We start from the raw sequence: 18,939 nt of genomic DNA, 5'->3' as shown, positions 1-18,939 counted from the left end.
GTAATACTGACCTATAGCTTCTTACTGTACCCCTAACACTCAGAGGTCCCAGGGCCTCCTATGTATGTCACCATCCTCCTTATAAATCCATGTAATACTGACCTATATCTTCTTCCTGTACTCCTAACACGCAGAGGTCACAGGGCCTCTTCTGTATGTCACCATCCTCCTTATACATCCATGTAATACTGACCTACAGCTTCTTACTGTACCCCTAACACGCAGAGGTCACAGGGCCTCCTCTGTATGTCACCGTCCTCCTTATACATCCATGTAATACTGACCTATAGCTTCTTACCGTACTCATAACACGCAGAGGTCACAGGGCCTCCTCTGTATGTCACCGTCCTCCTTGTAACATGTAAGCTGTGGACATGAATTATCTTGGTTGTCTCCTTAACTCCGCCGCACATAACGCTTCTGTGAAGTGTGAACGGATGAGATCCCAGAAACTGAGACGCCGCCCACAGTCCTGTCACGCCTTCCACCCTGAGGTAAGCGGAGGGGACAGAGCTAGGAGTGCTAGTGTCAGACATCCTATCAGTAATAGGAGCTTGTTATAGGGAGGAGGGGACTGAGCTAGGAGTGCTAGTGTCAGACAGCCACTCAGTAATAGGAGCATGTTATAGGGAGGAGGGGACAGAGCTAGGAGTGCTAGTGTCAGACAGCCTATCAGTAATAGGAGCATGTTATAGGGAGGAGGGGACTGAGCTAGGAGTGCTAGTGTCAGACAGCCACTCAGTAATAGGAGCATGTTATAGGGAGGAGGGGACAGAGCTAGGAGTGCTAGTGTCAGAGAGCCTATCAGTAATAGGAGCATGTTATAGGGAGGAGGGGACAGAGCTAGGAGTGCTAGTGTCAGACGGCCTCTCAGTAACAGGAGCTTGTTATAGGGAGGAGGGGACAGAGCTAGGAGTGCTAGTGTCAGACAGCCTATCAGTAATAGGAGCTTGTTATAGGGAGGAGGGGACTGAGCTAGGAGTGCTAGTGTCAGACATCCTATCAGTAATAGGAGCATGTTATAGGGAGGAGGGGACAGAGCTAGGAGTGCTAGTGTCAGACAGCCTATCAGTAATAGGAGCATGTTATAGGGAGGAGGGGACTGAGCTAGGAGTGCTAGTGTCAGACAACCTCTCAGTAATAGGAGCTTGTTATAGGGAGGAGGGGACTGAGCTAGGAGTGCTAGTGTCAGACAGCCTATCAGTAATAGGAGCATGTTATAGGGAGGAGGGGACTGAGCTAGGAGTTCTAGTGTCAGACAACCTATCAGTAATAGGAGCTTGTTATAGGGAGGAGGGGACGGAGCTAGGAGTGCTAGTGTCAGACATCCTATCAGTAATAGGAGCATGTTATAGGGAGGAGGGGATCGGAGCTAGGAGTGCTAGTGTCATACAGCCTATCAGTAATAGGAGCATGTTATAGGGAGGAGGGGACTGAGCTAGGAGTTCTAGTGTCAGACAACCTCTCAGTAATAGGAGCTTGTTATAGGGAGGAGGGGACAGAGCTAGGAGTGCTAGTGTCAGACAGCCACTCAGTAATAGGAGCATGTTATAGGGAGGAGGGGACTGAGCTAGGAGTGCTAGTCTCAGACAGCCTATCAGTAATAGGAGCATGTTATAGGGAGGAGGGGACTGAGCTAGGAGTGCTAGTGTCAGACAACCTCTCAGTAATAGGAGCTTGTTATAGGGAGGAGGGGACTGAGCTAGGAGTTCTAGTGTCAGACAGCCTATCAGTAATAGGAGCTTGTTATAGGGAGGAGGGGACTGAGCTAGGAGTGCTAGTGTCAGACAGCCTATCAGTAATAGGAGCTTGTTATAGGGAGGAGGGGACAGAGCTAGGAGTGCTAGTGTCAGACAGCCTCTCAGTAACAGGAGCTTGTTATAGGGAGGAGGGGACTGAGCTAGGAGTGCTAGTGTCAGACGGCCTCTCAGTAATAGGAGCATGTTATAGGGAGGAGTGGACTGAGCTAGGAGTTCTAGTGTCAGACAACCTCTCAGTAATAGGAGCTTGTTATAGGGAGGAGGGGACTGAGCTAGGAGTTCTAGTGTCAGACAGCCTATCAGTAATAGGAGCTTGTTATAGGGAGGAGGGGACTGAGCTAGGAGTGCTAGTGTCAGACAGCCTATCAGTAATAGGAGCTTGTTATAGGGAGGAGGGGACTGAGCTAGGAGTGCTAGTGTCAGACAGCCTCTCAGTAATAGGAGCTTGTTATAGGGAGGAGGGGACTGAGCTAGGAGTTCTAGTGTCAGACAGCCTATCAGTAATAGGAGCTTGTTATAGGGAGGAGGGGACAGAGCTAGGAGTGCTAGTGTCAGACAGCCTCTCAGTAATAGGAGTATGTTATAGGGAGGAGGGGACTGAGCTAGGAGTGCTAGTGTCAGACGGCCTCTCAGTAATAGGAGCTTGTTATAGGGAGGAGGGGACTGAGCTAGGAGTGCTAGTGTCAGACAGCCTATCAGTAATAGGAGCTTGTTATAGGGAGGAGGGGACAGAGCTAGGAGTGCTAGTGTCAGACAGCCTCTCAGTAATAGGAGTATGTTATAGGGAGGAGGGGACTGAGCTAGGAGTGCTAGTGTCAGACAGCCTCTCAGTAATAGGAGCATGTTATAGGGAGGAGGGGTAGAGCTAGGAGTGCTAGTGTCAGACAGCCTCTCAGTAATAGGAGCTTGTTATAGGGAGGAGGGGTAGAGCTAGGAGTGCTAGTGTCAGACAGCCTATCAGTAATAGGAGCTTGTTATAGGGAGGAGAGGACTGAGCTAGGAGTGCTAGTGTCAGACGGCCTCTCAGTAATAGGAGCTTGTTATAGGGAGGAGGGGTCAGAGCTAGGAGTGCTAGTGTCAGACAGCCTCTCAGTAATAGGAGCATGTTATAGGGAGGAGGGGACTGAGCTAGGAGTGCTAGTGTCAGACAGCCTCTCAGTAATAGGAGCTTGTTATAGGGAGGAGGGGTCAGAGCTAGGAGTGCTAGTGTCAGACAGCCTCTCAGTAATAGGAGCATGTTATAGGGATGAGGGGACTGAACTAGGAGTGCTAGTGTCAGACATCCTATCAGTAATAGGAGCTTGTTATAGGGAGGAGGGGACTGAGCTAGGAGTGCTAGTGTCAGACGGCCTCTCAGTAATAGGAGCATGTTATAGGGAGGAGGGGACTGAGCTAGGAGTGCTAGTGTCAGACAGCCTCTCAGTAATAGGAGCTTGTTATAGGGAGGAGGGGTAGAGCTAGGAGTGCTAGTGTCAGACAGCCACTCAGTAATAGGAGCATGTTATAGGGAGGAGGGGACTGAGCTAGGAGTGCTAGTGTCAGACAGCCTCTCAGTAATAGGAGCATGTTATAGGGAGGAGGGGACTGAGCTAGGAGTGCTAGTGTCAGACATCCTATCAGTAATAGGAGCATGTTATAGGGAGGAGGGGACTGAGCTAGGAGTGCTAGTGTCAGACGGCCTCTCAGTAATAGGAGCTTGTTATAGGGAGGAGAGGACTGAGCTAGGAGTGCTAGTGTCAGACGGCCTCTCAGTAATAGGAGCTTGTTATAGGGAGGAGAGGACTGAGCTAGGAGTGCTAGTGTCAGACAGCCTCTCAGTAATAGGAGCTTGTTATAGGGAGGAGGGGACTGAGCTAGGAGTGCTAGTGTCAGACATCCTATCAGTAATAGGAGCATGTTATAGGGAGGAGGGGACTGAGCTAGGAGTGCTAGTGTCAGACAGCCTATCAGTAATAGGAGCATGTTATAGGGAGGAGGGGACAGAGCTAGGAGTGCTAGTGTCAGACAGCCTATCAGTAATAGGAGCATGTTATAGGGAGGAGGGGACAGAGCTAGGAGTGCTAGTGTCAGACGGCCTCTCAGTAATAGGAGCTTGTTATAGGGAGGAGGGGACAGAGCTAGGAGTGCTAGTGTCAGACAGCCTCTCAGTAATAGGAGCTTGTTATAGGGAGGAGGGGACTGAGCTAGGAGTGCTAGTGTCAGACAGCCTCTCAGTAATAGGAGCTTGTTATAGGGAGGAGGGGACTGAGCTAGGAGTGCTAGTGTCAGACAGCCTCTCAGTAATAGGAGATTGTTATAGGGAGGAGGGGACAGAGCTAGGAGTGCTAGTGTCAGACGGCCTCTCAGTAATAGGAGCATGTTATAGGGAGGAGGGGACTGAGCTAGGAGTTCTAGTGTCAGACATCCTATCAGTAATAGGAGCTTGTTATAGGGAGAAGGGGACTGAGCTAGGAGTGCTAGTGTCAGACAGCCTATCAGTAATAGGAGCATGTTATAGGGAGGTGAGGACAGAGCTAGGAGTTCTAGTGTCAGACAGCCTCTCAGTAATAGGAGCTTGTTATAGGGAGGAGGGGACTGAGCTAGGAGTGCTAGTGTCAGACAGCCTCTCAGTAATAGGAGCATGTTATAGGGAGGAGGGGACAGAGCTAGGAGTGCTAGTGTCAGACAGCCTCTCAGTAATAGGAGCATGTTATAGGGAGAAGGGGACTGAGCTAGGAGTTCTAGTGTCAGACAGCCTCTCAGTAATAGGAGCATGTTATAGGGAGGAGGGGACAGAGCTAGGAGTGCTAGTGTCAGACAGCCTCTCAGTAATAGGAGCATGTTATAGGGAGAAGGGGACTGAGCTAGGAGTTCTAGTGTCAGACAGCCTCTCAGTAATAGGAGCATGTTATAGGGAGGAGGGGACTGAGCTAGGAGTGCTAGTGTCAGACAGCCTCTCAGTAATAGGAGCTTGTTATAGGGAGGAGGGGACTGAGCTAGGAGTGCTAGTGTCAGACAGCCTCTCAGTAATAGGAGATTGTTATAGGGAGGAGGGGACAGAGCTATGAGTGCTAGTGTCAGACGGCCTCTCAGTAATAGGAGCATGTTATAGGGAGGAGGGGACTGAGCTAGGAGTTCTAGTGTCAGACATCCTATCAGTAATAGGAGCTTGTTATAGGGAGGAGGGGACTGAGCTAGGAGTGCTAGTGTCAGACAGCCTATCAGTAATAGGAGCTTGTTATAGGGAGGAGGGGACTGAGCTAGGAGTGCTAGTGTCAGACGGCCTCTCAGTAATAGGAGCTTGTTATAGGGAGGAGGGGACTGAGCTAGGAGTACTAGTGTCAGACAGCCTATCAGTAATAGGAGCTTGTTATAGGGAGGAGGGGACTGAGCTAGGAGTGCTAGTGTCAGACAGCCTCTCAGTAATAGGAGCATGTTATAGGGAGGAGGGGACAGAGCTAGGAGTGCTAGTGTCAGACGGCCTATCAGTAATAGGAGCTTGTTATAGGGAGGAGGGGACTGAGCTAGGAGTGCTAGTGTCAGACAGCCTATCAGTAATAGGAGCTTGTTATAGGGAGGAGGGGTAGAGCTAGGAGTGCTATTGTCAGACAGCCTCTCAGTAATAGGAGCTTGTTATAGGGAGAAGGGGACTGAGCTAGGAGTGCTAGTGTCAGACATCCTATCAGTAATAGGATCTTGTTATAGGGAGAAGGGGACAGAGCTAGGAGTGCTAGTGTCAGACATCCTATCAGTAATAGGAGCTTGTTATAGGGAGAAGGGGACTGAGCTAGGAGTGCTAGTGTTAGACAGTCTATCAGTAATAGGAGCTTGTTATAGGGAGGAGGGGACAGAGCTAGGAGTGCTAGTGTCAGACAGCCTATCAGTAATAGGAGCTTGTTATAGGGAGGAGGGGACAGAGCTAGGAGTGCTAGTGTCAGACAGCCTATCAGTAATAGGAGCATGTTATAGGGAGGAGGGGACAGAGCTAGGAGTGCTAGTGTCAGACGGCCTCTCAGTAATAGGAGCATGTTATAGGGAGGAGGGGACAGAGCTAGGAGTGCTAGTGTCAGACAGCCTATCAGTAATAGGAGCATGTTATAGGGAGGAGGGGACAGAGCTAGGAGTGCTAGTGTCAGACAGCCTCTCAGTAATAGGAGCTTGTTATAGGGAGGAGGGGACTGAGCTAGGAGTGCTAGTGTCAGACGGCCTCTCAGTAATAGGAGCTTGTTATAGGGAGGAGGGGACTGAGCTAGGAGTGCTAGTGTCAGACAACCTCTCAGTAATAGGAGCTTGTTATAGGGAGGAGGGGACTGAGCTAGGAGTTCTAGTGTCAGACAGCCTATCAGTAATAGGAGCTTGTTATAGGGAGGAGGGGACTGAGCTAGGAGTGCTAGTGTCAGACAGCCTATCAGTAATAGGAGCTTGTTATAGGGAGGAGGGGACTGAGCTAGGAGTGCTAGTGTCAGACAGCCTCTCAGTAATAGGAGCTTGTTATAGGGAGGAGGGGACTGAGCTAGGAGTGCTAGTGTCAGACAGCCTCTCAGTAATAGGAGTATGTTATAGGGAGGAGGGGACTGAGCTAGGAGTGCTAGTGTCAGACGGCCTCTCAGTAATAGGAGCATGTTATAGGGAGGAGTGGACTGAGCTAGGAGTGCTAGTGTCAGACAGCCTCTCAGTAATAGGAGCTTGTTATAGGGAGGAGGGGTAGAGCTAGGAGTGCTAGTGTCAGACAGCCTATCAGTAATAGGAGCTTGTTATAGGGAGGAGAGGACTGAGCTAGGAGTGCTAGTGTCAGACAGCCTCTCAGTAATAGAAGCTTGTTATAGGGAGGAGGGGACTGAGCTAGGAGTGCTAGTGTCAGACAGCCTCTCAGTAATAGGAGCATGTTATAGGGAGGAGGGGACTGAGCTAGGAGTGCTAGTGTCAGACAACCTATCAGTAATAGGAGCTTGTTATAGGGAGGAGGGGTAGAGCTAGGAGTGCTAGTGTCAGACAGCCACTCAGTAATAGGAGCATGTTATAGGGAGGAGGGGACTGAGCTAGGAGTGCTAGTGTCAGACAGCCTCTCAGTAATAGGAGCATGTTATAGGGAGGAGGGGACTGAGCTAGGAGTGCTAGTGTCAGACAGCCTCTCAGTAATAGGAGCTTGTTATAGGGAGGAGGGGACTGAGCTAGGAGTGCTAGTGTCAGACATCCTATCAGTAATAGGAGCATGTTATAGGGAGGAGGGGACTGAGCTAGGAGTGCTAGTGTCAGACAGCCTATCAGTAATAGGAGCATGTTATAGGGAGGAGGGGACAGAGCTTGGAGTGCTAGTGTCAGACACCCTCTCAGTAATAGGAGCTTGTTATAGTGAGGAGGGGACTGAGCTAGGAGTGCTAGTGTCAGACAGCCTCTCAGTAATAGGAGCTTGTTATAGGGAGGAGGGGACTGAGCTAGGAGTGCTAGTGTCAGACATCCTCTCAGTAATAGGAGATTGTTATAGGGAGGAGGGGACAGAGCTAGGAGTGCTAGTGTCAGACGGCCTCTCAGTAATAGGAGCATGTTATAGGGAGGAGGGGACTGAGCTAGGAGTTCTAGTGTCAGACATCCTATCAGTAATAGGAGCTTGTTATAGGGAGAAGGGGACTGAGCTAGGAGTGCTAGTGTCAGACAGCCTATCAGTAATAGGAGCATGTTATAGGGAGGTGAGGACAGAGCTAGGAGTTCTAGTGTCAGACAGCCTCTCAGTAATAGGAGCATGTTATAGGGAGAAGGGGACTGAGCTAGGAGTTCTAGTGTCAGACAGCCTCTCAGTAATAGGAGCATGTTATAGGGAGGAGGGGACAGAGCTAGGAGTGCTAGTGTCAGACAGCCTCTCAGTAATAGGAGCATGTTATAGGGAGAAGGGGACTGAGCTAGGAGTTCTAGTGTCAGACAGCCTCTCAGTAATAGGAGCATGTTATAGGGAGGAGGGGACAGAGCTAGGAGTGCTAGTGTCAGACAGCCTCTCAGTAATAGGAGCTTGTTATAGGGAGGAGGGGACTGAGCTAGGAGTGCTAGTGTCAGACAGCCTCTCATTAATAGGAGATTGTTATAGGGAGGAGGGGACAGAGCTAGGAGTGCTAGTGTCAGACGGCCTCTCAGTAATAGGAGCATGTTATAGGGAGGAGGGGACAGAGCTAGGAGTTCTAGTGTCAGACGGCGTCTCAGTAATAGGAGCATGTTATAGGGAGGAGGGGACAGAGCTAGGAGTACTAGTGTCAGACGGCCTATGAGTAATAGGAGCTTGTTATAGGGAGGAGGGGACTGAGCTAGGAGTTCTAGTGTCAGACATCCTATCAGTAATAGGAGCTTGTTATAGGGAGGAGGGGACAGAGCTAGGAGTGCTAGTGTCAGACATCCTCTCAGTAATAGGAGCTTGTTATAGGGAGGAGGGGACAGAGCTAGGAGTACTAGTGTCAGACAGCCTATCAGTAATAGGAGCTTGTTATAGGGAGGAGGGGACTGAGCTAGGAGTACTAGTGTCAGACAGCCTATCAGTAACAGGAGCTTGTTATAGGGAGGAGGGGACAGAGCTAGGAGTTCTAGTGTCAGACAGCCTATCAGTAATAGGAGCATGTTATAGGGAGGAGGGAGCAGAGCTAGGAGTGCTAGTATCAGACATCCTCTCAGTAATAGGAGCTTGTTATAGGGAGGAGGGGACAGAGCTAGGAGTACTAGTGTCAGACGGCCTATCAGTAATAGGAGCTTGTTATAGGGAGGAGGGGACTGAGCTAGGAGTTCTAGTGTCAGACATCCTATCAGTAATAGGAGCTTGTTATAGGGAGGAGGGGACTGAGCTAGGAGTTCTAGTGTCAGACAGCCTATCAGTAATAGGAGCTTGTTATAGGGAGGAGGGGACTGAGCTAGGAGTGCTAGTGTCAGACAGCCTCTCAGTAATAGGAGCTTGTTATAGGGAGGAGGGGACAGAGCTAGGAGTGCTAGTGTCAGACAGCCTATCAGTAATAGGAGCTTGTTATAGGGAGGAGAGGACTGAGCTAGGAGTGCTAGTGTCAGACAGCCTATCAGTAATAGGAGCTTGTTATAGGGAGGAGGGGACAGAGCTAGGAGTTCCAGTGTCAGACAGCCTATCAGTAATAGGAGCTTGTTATAGGGAGGAGGGGACTGAGCTAGGAGTGCTAGTGTCAGACGGCCTCTCAGTAATAGGAGCATGTTATAGGGAGGAGGGGACTGAGCTAGGAGTGCTAGTGTCAGACATCCTATCAGTAATAGGAGCTTGTTATAGGGAGAAGGGGACAGAGCTAGGAGTGCTAGTGTCAGACGGCCTATCAGTAATAGGAGCTTGTTATAGGGAGGAGGGGACTGAGCTAGGAGTGCTAGTGTCAGACATCCTATCAGTAATAGGAGCTTGTTATAGGGAGGAGGGGTAGAGCTAGGAGTGCTAGTGTCAGACAGCCTCTCAGTAATAGGAGCTTGTTATAGGGAGAAGGGGACTGAGCTAGGAGTGCTAGTGTCAGACATCCTATCAGTAATAGGATCTTGTTATAGGGAGAAGGGGACAGAGCTAGGAGTGCTAGTGTCAGACATCCTATCAGTAATAGGAGCTTGTTATAGGGAGAAGGGGACTGAGCTAGGAGTGCTAGTGTTAGACAGCCTATCAGTAATAGGAGCTTGTTATAGGGAGGAGGGGACAGAGCTAGGAGTGCTAGTGTCAGACAGCCTATCAGTAATAGGAGCTTGTTATAGGGAGGAGGGGACAGAGCTAGGAGTGCTAGTGTCAGACAGCCTATCAGTAATAGGAGCATGTTATAGGGAGGAGGGGACAGAGCTAGGAGTGCTAGTGTCAGACGGCCTCTCAGTAATAGGAGCATGTTATAGGGAGGAGGGGACAGAGCTAGGAGTGCTAGTGTCAGACAGCCTATCAGTAATAGGAGCATGTTATAGGGAGGAGGGGACAGAGCTAGGAGTGCTAGTGTCAGACAGCCTCTCAGTAATAGGAGCTTGTTATAGGGAGGAGGGGACTGAGCTAGGAGTGCTAGTGTCAGACGGCCTCTCAGTAATAGGAGCTTGTTATAGGGAGGAGGGGACTGAGCTAGGAGTGCTAGTGTCAGACAACCTCTCAGTAATAGGAGCTTGTTATAGGGAGGAGGGGACTGAGCTAGGAGTTCTAGTGTCAGACAGCCTCTCAGTAATAGGAGCTTGTTATAGGGAGGAGGGGACTGAGCTAGGAGTGCTAGTGTCAGACATCTTATCGGTAATAGGAGCTTGTTATAGGGAGGAGGGGACTGAGCTAGGAGTGCTAGTGTCAGACATCCTATCAGTAATAGGATCATGTTATAGGGAGGAGGGGACTGAGCTAGGAGTGCTAGTGTCAGACGGCCTATCAGTAATAGGAGCTTGTTATAGGGAGGAGGGGACTGAGCTAGGAGTGCTAGTGTCAGACAGCCTCTCAGTAATAGGAGCTTGTTATAGGGAGGAGGGGACTGAGCTAGGAGTGCTAGTGTCAGACAGCCTCTCAGTAATAGGAGCTTGTTATAGGGAGGAGGGGACTGAGCTAGGAGTGCTAGTGTCAGACATCTTATCGGTAATAGGAGCTTGTTATAGGGAGGAGGGGACTGAGCTAGGAGTGCTAGTGTCAGACATCCTATCAGTAATAGGATCATGTTATAGGGAGGAGGGGTCAGAGCTAGGAGTGCTAGTGTCAGACGGCCTATCAGTAATAGGAGCTTGTTATAGGGAGGAGGGGACTGAGCTAGGAGTGCTAGTGTCAGACAGCCTCTCAGTAATAGGAGCTTGTTATAGGGAGGAGGGGACTGAGCTAGGAGTGCTAGTGTCAGACAGCCTATCAGTAATAGGAGCTTGTTATAGGGAGGAGGGGACAGAGCTAGAAGTGCTAGTGTCAGACGGCCTCTCAGTAATAGGAGCTTGTTATAGGGAGGAGGGGTCTGAGCTAGGAGTGCTAGTGTCAGACGGCCTCTCAGTAATAGGAGCATGTTATAGGGAGGAGTGGACTGAGCTAGGAGTGCTAGTTTCAGACAGCCTCTCAGTAATAGGAGCTTGTTATAGGGAGGAGGGGTAGAGCTAGGAGTGCTAGTGTCAGACAGCCTATCAGTAATAGGAGCTTGTTATAGGGAGGAGAGGACTGAGCTAGGAGTGCTAGTGTCAGACATCCTCTCAGTAATAGGAGTATGTTATAGGGAGGAGGGGTAGAGCTAGGAGTGCTAGTGTCAGACAGCCTATCAGTAATAGGAGCTTGTTATAGGGAGGAGAGGACTGAGCTAGGAGTGCTAGTGTCAGACAGCCTCTCAGTAATAGGAGCTTGTTATAGGGAGGAGGGGTCAGAGCTAGGAGTGCTAGTGTCAGACAGCCTCTCAGTAATAGGAGCATGTTATAGGGAGGAGGGGACTGAGCTAGGAGTGCTAGTGTCAGACAGCCTCTCAGTAATAGGAGCTTGTTATAGGGAGGAGGGGTCAGAGCTAGGAGTGCTAGTGTCAGACAGCCTCTCAGTAATAGGAGCATGTTATAGGGAGGAGGGGACTGAGCTAGGAGTGCTAGTGTCAGACATCCTATCAGTAATAGGAGCTTGTTATAGGGAGGAGGGGACTGAGCTAGGAGTGCTAGTGTCAGACGGCCTCTCAGTAATAGGAGCATGTTATAGGGAGGAGGGGACTGAGCTAGGAGTGCTAGTGTCAGACAACCTATCAGTAATAGGAGCTTGTTATAGGGAGGAGGGGTAGAGCTAGGAGTGCTAGTGTCAGACAGCCACTCAGTAATAGGAGCATGTTATAGGGAGGAGGGAACTGAGCTAGGAGTGCTAGTGTCAGACGGCCTCTCAGTAATAGGAGCATGTTATAGGGAGGAGGGGACAGAGCTAGGAGTGCTAGTGTCAGACAGCCTATCAGTAATAGGAGCATGTTATAGGGAGGAGGGGACAGAGCTAGGAGTGCTAGTGTCAGACAGCCTCTCAGTAATAGGAGCTTGTTATAGGGAGGAGGGGACTGAGCTAGGAGTGCTAGTGTCAGACGGCCTCTCAGTAATAGGAGCTTGTTATAGGGAGGAGGGGACTGAGCTAGGAGTGCTAGTGTCAGACAACCTCTCAGTAATAGGAGCTTGTTATAGGGAGGAGGGGACTGAGCTAGGAGTTCTAGTGTCAGACAGCCTCTCAGTAATAGGAGCTTGTTATAGGGAGGAGGGGACTGAGCTAGGAGTGCTAGTGTCAGACAGCCTATCAGTAATAGGAGCTTGTTATAGGGAGGAGGGGACAGAGCTAGAAGTGCTAGTGTCAGACAGCCTCTCAGTAATAGGAGTATGTTATAGGGAGGAGGGGACTGAGCTAGGAGTGCTAGTGTCAGACGGCCTCTCAGTAATAGGAGCATGTTATAGGGAGGAGTGGACTGAGCTAGGAGTGCTAGTTTCAGACAGCCTCTCAGTAATAGGAGCATGTTATAGGGAGGAGGGGACAGAGCTAGGAGTGCTAGTGTCAGACAGCCTATCAGTAATAGGAGCTTGTTATAGGGAGGAGGGGACAGAGCTAGAAGTGCTAGTGTCAGACGGCCTCTCAGTAATAGGAGCATGTTATAGGGAGGAGTGGACTGAGCTAGGAGTGCTAGTTTCAGACAGCCTCTCAGTAATAGGAGCTTGTTATAGGGAGGAGGGGACTGAGCTAGGAGTGCTAGTGTCAGACGGCCTCTCAGTAATAGGAGCATGTTATAGGGAGGAGTGGACTGAGCTAGGAGTGCTAGTTTCAGACAGCCTCTCAGTAATAGGAGCTTGTTATAGGGAGGAGGGGTAGAGCTAGGAGTGCTAGTGTCAGACAGCCTATCAGTAATAGGAGCTTGTTATAGGGAGGAGAGGACTGAGCTAGGAGTGCTAGTGTCAGACAGCCTCTCAGTAATAGGAGCTTGTTATAGGGAGGAGGGGTCAGAGCTAGGAGTGCTAGTGTCAGACAGCCTCTCAGTAATAGGAGCATGTTATAGGGAGGAGGGGACTGAGCTAGGAGTGCTAGTGTCAGACAGCCTCTCAGTAATAGGAGCTTGTTATAGGGAGGAGGGGTCAGAGCTAGGAGTGCTAGTGTCAGACAGCCTCTCAGTAATAGGAGCATGTTATAGGGAGGAGGGGACTGAGCTAGGAGTGCTAGTGTCAGACATCCTATCAGTAATAGGAGCTTGTTATAGGGAGGAGGGGACTGAGCTAGGAGTGCTAGTGTCAGACGGCCTCTCAGTAATAGGAGCTTGTTATAGGGAGGAGGGGACTGAGCTAGGAGTGCTAGTGTCAGACAACCTATCAGTAATAGGAGCTTGTTATAGGGAGGAGGGGACTGAGCTAGGAGTGCTAGTGTCAGACAGCCTCTCAGTAATAGGAGCTTGTTATAGGGAGGAGGGGACTGAGCTAGGAGTGCTAGTGTCAGACATCCTATGAGTAATAGGAGCATGTTATAGGGATCAGGGGACTGAGCTAGGAGTGCTAGTGTCAGACAGCCTATCAGTAATAGGAGCATGTTATAGGGAGGAGGGGACAGAGCTAGGAGTGCTAGTGTCAGACAGCCTATCAGTAATAGGAGCATGTTATAGGGAGGAGGGGACAGAGCTAGGAGTGCTAGTGTCAGACAGCCTCTCAGTAATAGGAGCTTGTTATAGGGAGGAGGGGACTGAGCTAGGAGTGCTAGTGTCAGACGGCCTCTCAGTAATAGGAGCTTGTTATAGGGAGGAGGGGACAGAGCTAGGAGTGCTAGTGTCAGACGGCCTCTCAGTAATAGGAGCATGTTATAGGGAGGAGGGGACTGAGCTAGGAGTTCTAGTGTCAGACATCCTATCAGTAATAGGAGCTTGTTATAGGGAGAAGGGGACTGAGCTAGGAGTGCTAGTGTCAGACAGCCTATCAGTAATAGGAGCATGTTATAGGGAGGTGAGGACAGAGCTAGGAGTTCTAGTGTCAGACAGCCTCTCAGTAATAGGAGCATGTTATAGGGAGAAGGGGACTGAGCTAGGAGTTCTAGTGTCAGACAGCCTCTCAGTAATAGGAGCATGTTATAGGGAGGAGGGGACAGAGCTAGGAGTGCTAGTGTCAGACAGCCTCTCAGTAATAGGAGCATGTTATAGGGAGAAGGGGACTGAGCTAGGAGTTCTAGTGTCAGACAGCCTCTCAGTAATAGGAGCATGTTATAGGGAGGAGGGGACAGAGCTAGGAGTGCTAGTGTCAGACAGCCTCTCAGTAATAGGAGCTTGTTATAGGGAGGAGGGGACTGAGCTAGGAGTGCTAGTGTCAGACAGCCTCTCAGTAATAGGAGATTGTTATAGGGAGGAGGGGACAGAGCTATGAGTGCTAGTGTCAACCGGCCTCTCAGTAATAGGAGCATGTTATAGGGAGGAGGGGACTGAGCTAGGAGTTCTAGTGTCAGACATCCTATCAGTAATAGGAGCTTGTTATAGGGAGGAGGGGACTGAGCTAGGAGTGCTAGTGTCAGACAGCCTATCAGTAATAGGAGCTTGTTATAGGGAGGAGGGGACTGAGCTAGGAGTGCTAGTGTCAGACGGCCTCTCAGTAATAGGAGCTTGTTATAGGGAGGAGGGGACTGAGCTAGGAGTACTAGTGTCAGACATCCTATCAGTAATAGGAGCTTGTTATAGGGAGGAGGGGACTGAGCTAGGAGTGCTAGTGTCAGACAGCCTCTCAGTAATAGGAGCATGTTATAGGGAGGAGGGGACAGAGCTAGGAGTGCTAGTGTCAGACAGCCTCTCAGTAATAGGAACTTGTTATAGGGAGGAGGGGACAGAGCTAGGAGTGCTAGTGTCAGACGGCCTCTCAGTAATAGGAGCATGTTATAGGGAGGAGGGGACAGAGCTAGGAGTTCTAGTGTCAGACGGCCTCTCAGTAATAGGAGCATGTTATAGGGAGGAGGGGACAGAGCTAGGAGTACTAGTGTCAGACGGCCTATCAGTAATAGGAGCTTGTTATAGGGAGGAGGGGACTGAGCTAGGAGTTCTAGTGTCAGACATCCTATCAGTAATAGGAGCTTGTTATAGGGAGGAGGGGACAGAGCTAGGAGTGCTAGTGTCAGACATCCTCTCAGTAATAGGAGCTTGTTATAGGGAGGAGGGGACAGAGCTAGGAGTACTAGTGTCAGACAGCCTATCAGTAATAGGAGCTTGTTATAGGGAGGAGGGGACTGAGCTAGGAGTACTAGTGTCAGACAGCCTATCAGTAACAGGAGCTTGTTATAGGGAGGAGGGGACAGAGCTAGGAGTTCTAGTGTCAGACAGCCTATCAGTAATAGGAGCATGTTATAGGGAGGAGGGAGCAGAGCTAGGAGTGCTAGTATCAGACATCCTCTCAGTAATAGGAGCTTGTTATAGGGAGGAGGGGACAGAGCTAGGAGTACTAGTGTCAGACGGCCTATCAGTAATAGGAGCTTGTTATAGGGAGGAGGGGACTGAGCTAGGAGTTCTAGTGTCAGACATCCTATCAGTAATAGGAGCTTGTTATAGGGAGGTGGGGACTGAGCTAGGAGTACTAGTGTCAGACAGCCTCTCAGTAATAGGAGCTTGTTATAGGGAGGAGGGGACAGAGCTAGGAGTGCTAGTGTCAGACAGCCTATCAGTAATAGGAGCTTGTTATAGGGAGGAGAGGACTGAGCTAGGAGTGCTAGTGTCAGACAGCCTATCAGTAATAGGAGCTTGTTATAGGGAGGAGGGGACAGAGCTAGGAGTTCCAGTGTCAGACAGCCTATCAGTAATAGGAGCTTGTTATAGGGAGGAGGGGACTGAGCTAGGAGTGCTAGTGTCAGACGGCCTCTCAGTAATAGGAGCATGTTATAGGGAGGAGGGGACTGAGCTAGGAGTGCTAGTGTCAGACATCCTATCAGTAATAGGAGCTTGTTATAGGGAGAAGGGGACAGAGCTAGGAGTGCTAGTGTCAGACGGCCTATCAGTAATAGGAGCTTGTTATAGGGAGGAGGGGACTGAGCTAGGAGTGCTAGTGTCAGACATCCTATCAGTAATAGGAGCTTGTTATAGGGAGGAGGGGTAGAGCTAGGAGTGCTAGTGTCAGACAGCCTCTCAGTAATAGGAGCTTGTTATAGGGAGAAGGGGACTGAGCTAGGAGTGCTAGTGTCAGACATCCTATCAGTAATAGGATCTTGTTATAGGGAGAAGGGGACAGAGCTAGGAGTGCTAGTGTCAGACATCCTATCAGTAATAGGAGCTTGTTATAGGGAGAAGGGGACTGAGCTAGGAGTGCTAGTGTTAGACAGCCTATCAGTAATAGGAGCTTGTTATAGGGAGGAGGGGACAGAGCTTTGAGTGCTAGTGTCAGACAGCCTATCAGTAATAGGAGCTTGTTATAGGGAGGAGGGGACAGAGCTAGGAGTGCTAGTGTCAGACAGCCTATCAGTAATAGGAGCATGTTATAGGGAGGAGGGGACAGAGCTAGGAGTGCTAGTGTCAGACGGCCTCTCAGTAATAGGAGCATGTTATAGGGAGGAGGGGACAGAGCTAGGAGTGCTAGTGTCAGACAGCCTATCAGTAATAGGAGCATGTTATAGGGAGGAGGGGACAGAGCTAGGAGTGCTAGTGTCAGACAGCCTCTCAGTAATAGGAGCTTGTTATAGGGAGGAGGGGACTGAGCTAGGAGTGCTAGTGTCAGACGGCCTCTCAGTAATAGGAGCTTGTTATAGGGAGGAGGGGACTGAGCTAGGAGTGCTAGTGTCAGACATCCTATCAGTAATAGGAGCATGTTATAGGGAGGAGGGGACTGAGCTAGGAGTGCTAGTGTCAGACGGCCTCTCAGTAATAGGAGCATGTTATAGGGAGGAGGGGACTGAGCTAGGAGTGCTAGTGTCAGACAGCCTCTCAGTAATAGGAGCTTGTTATAGGGAGGAGGGGACTGAGCTAGGAATTCTAGTGTCAGACAGCCTCTCAGTAATAGGAGCTTGTTATAGGGAGGAGGGGACTGAGCTAGGAGTGCTAGTGTCAGACGGCCTATCAGTAATAGGAGCTTGTTATAGGGAGGAGGGGACTGAGCTAGGAGTTCTAGTGTCAGACAGCCTCTCAGTAATAGGAGCATGTTATAGGGAGGAGGGGACAGAGCTAGGAGTGCTAGTGTCAGACAGCCTCTCAGTAATAGGAACTTGTTATAGGGAGGAGGGGATAGAGCTAGGAGTGCTAGTGTCAGACGGCCTCTCAGTAATAGGAGCATGTTATAGGGAGGAGGGGGCAGAGCTAGGAGTGCTAGTATCAGACATCCTCTCAGTAATAGGAGCTTGTTATAGGGAGGAGGGGACAGAGCTAGGAGTACTAGTGTCAGACGGCCTATCAGTAATAGGAGCTTGTTATAGGGAGGAGGGGACTGAGCTAGGAGTTCTAGTGTCAGACATCCTATCAGTAATAGGAGCTTGTTATAGGGAGGAGGGGACAGAGCTAGGAGTGCTAGTGTCAGACAGCCTATCAGTAATAGGAGCATGTTATAGGGAGGAGGGGACAGAGCTAGGAGTACTAGTGTCAGACAGCCTCTCAGTAATAGGAGCTTGTTATAGGGAGGAGGGGACAGAGCTAGGAGTGCTAGTGTCAGACAGCCTATCAGTAATAGGAGCTTGTTATAGGGAGGAGAGGACTGAGCTAGGAGTGCTAGTGTCAGACAGCCTATCAGTAATAGGAGCTTGTTATAGGGAGGAGGGGACAGAGCTAGGAGTTCTAGTGTCAGACAGCCTATCAGTAATAGGAGCTTGTTATAGGGAGGAGGGGACTGAGCTAGGAGTGCTAGTGTCAGACGGCCTCTCAGTAATAGGAGCATGTTATAGGGAGGAGGGGACTGAGCTAGGAGTGCTAGTGTCAGACATCCTATCAGTAATAGGAGCTTGTTATAGGGAGAAGGGGACAGAGCTAGGAGTGCTAGTGTCAGACGGCCTATCAGTAATAGGAGCTTGTTATAGGGAGGAGGGGACTGAGCTAGGAGTGCTAGTGTCAGACATCCTATCAGTAATAGGAGCTTGTTATAGGGAGGAGGGGTAGAGCTAGGAGTGCTAGTGTCAGACAGCCTCTCAGTAATAGGAGCTTGTTATAGGGAGAAGGGGACTGAGCTAGGAGTGCTAGTGTCAGACATCCTATCAGTAATAGGAGCTTGTTATAGGGAGAAGGGGACAGAGCTAGGAGTGCTAGTGTCAGACATCCTATCAGTAATAGGAGCTTGTTATAGGGAGAAGGGGACTGAGCTAGGAGTGCTAGTGTTAGACAGCCTATCAGTAATAGGAGTTTGTTATAGGGAGGAGGGGACAGAGCTAGGAGTGCTAGTGTCAGACAGCCTATCAGTAATAGGAGCTTGTTATAGGGAGGAGGGGACAGAGCTAGGAGTGCTAGTGTCAGACAGCCTATAAGTAATAGGAGCATGTTATAGGGAGGAGGGGACAGAGCTCGGAGTGTTAGTGTCAGACGGCCTCTCAGTAATAGGAGCATGTTATACGGAGGAGGGGACAGAGCTAGGAGTGCTAGTGTCAGACAGCCTATCAGTAATAGGAGCATGTTATAGGGAGGAGGGGACAGAGCTAGGAGTGCTAGTGTCAGACAGCCTATCAGTAATAGGAGCTTGTTATAGGGAGGAGGGGACAGAGCTAGGAGTGCTAGTGTCAGACAGCCTATAAGTAATAGGAGCATGTTATAGGGAGGAGGGGACAGAGCTCGGAGTGTTAGTGTCAGACGGCCTCTCAGTAATAGGAGCATGTTATAGGGAGGAGGGGACAGAGCTAGGAGTGCTAGTGTCAGACAGCCTACCAGTAATAGGAGCATGTTATAGGGAGGAGGGGACTGAGCTAGGAGTGCTAGTGTCAGACAGCCTCTCAGTAATAGGAGCTTGTTATAGGGAGGAGGGGACTGAGCTAGGAGTTCTAGTGTCAGACAGCCTATCAGTAACAGGAGCTTGTTATAGGGAGGAGGGGACTGAGCTAGGAGTGCTAGTGTCAGACGGCCTATCAGTAATAGGAGCTTGTTATAGGGAGGAGGGGACTGAGCTAGGAGTTCTAGTGTCAGACATCCTATCAGTAATAGGAGCTTGTTATAGGGAGGAGGGGTCAGAGCTAGGAGTGCTAGTGTCAGACAGCCTATCAGTAATAGGAGCTTGTTATAGGGAGGAGGGGACTGAGCTAGGAGTGCTAGTGTCAGACATCCTATCAGTAATAGGAGCTTGTTATAGGGAGGAGGGGTCAGAGCTAGGAGTGCTAGTGTCAGACAGC

At 50.0% G+C, this 18,939-nt stretch overlaps 1 protein-coding gene across 5 annotated transcripts in view; it reads left to right on the top strand.

The window, feature by feature from the left end:
• The window catches only part of CACNA2D4 (calcium voltage-gated channel auxiliary subunit alpha2delta 4), a 512,905-nt gene that overhangs the window by 379,103 nt on the left and 114,863 nt on the right, over positions 1 to 18,939 (top strand). For all 5 annotated transcript variants that reach the window (XM_088457118.1, XM_088457115.1, XM_088457117.1 and 2 more), the window contains one exon: positions 417 to 494. In XM_088457118.1, the coding sequence (XP_088313244.1) occupies positions 417 to 494 (78 nt within the window). The remainder of the gene's footprint in view (positions 1 to 416; positions 495 to 18,939) is intronic.

The sequence above is a fragment of the Taudactylus pleione genome, unplaced genomic scaffold (assembly GCF_031769625.1).
Source record: "Taudactylus pleione unplaced genomic scaffold, aTauple2 ptg000738l, whole genome shotgun sequence".
Taxonomy (NCBI): Eukaryota; Metazoa; Chordata; class Amphibia; order Anura; family Myobatrachidae; genus Taudactylus; species Taudactylus pleione.
This window is presented reverse-complemented; position numbering and strand designations above follow the sequence as displayed.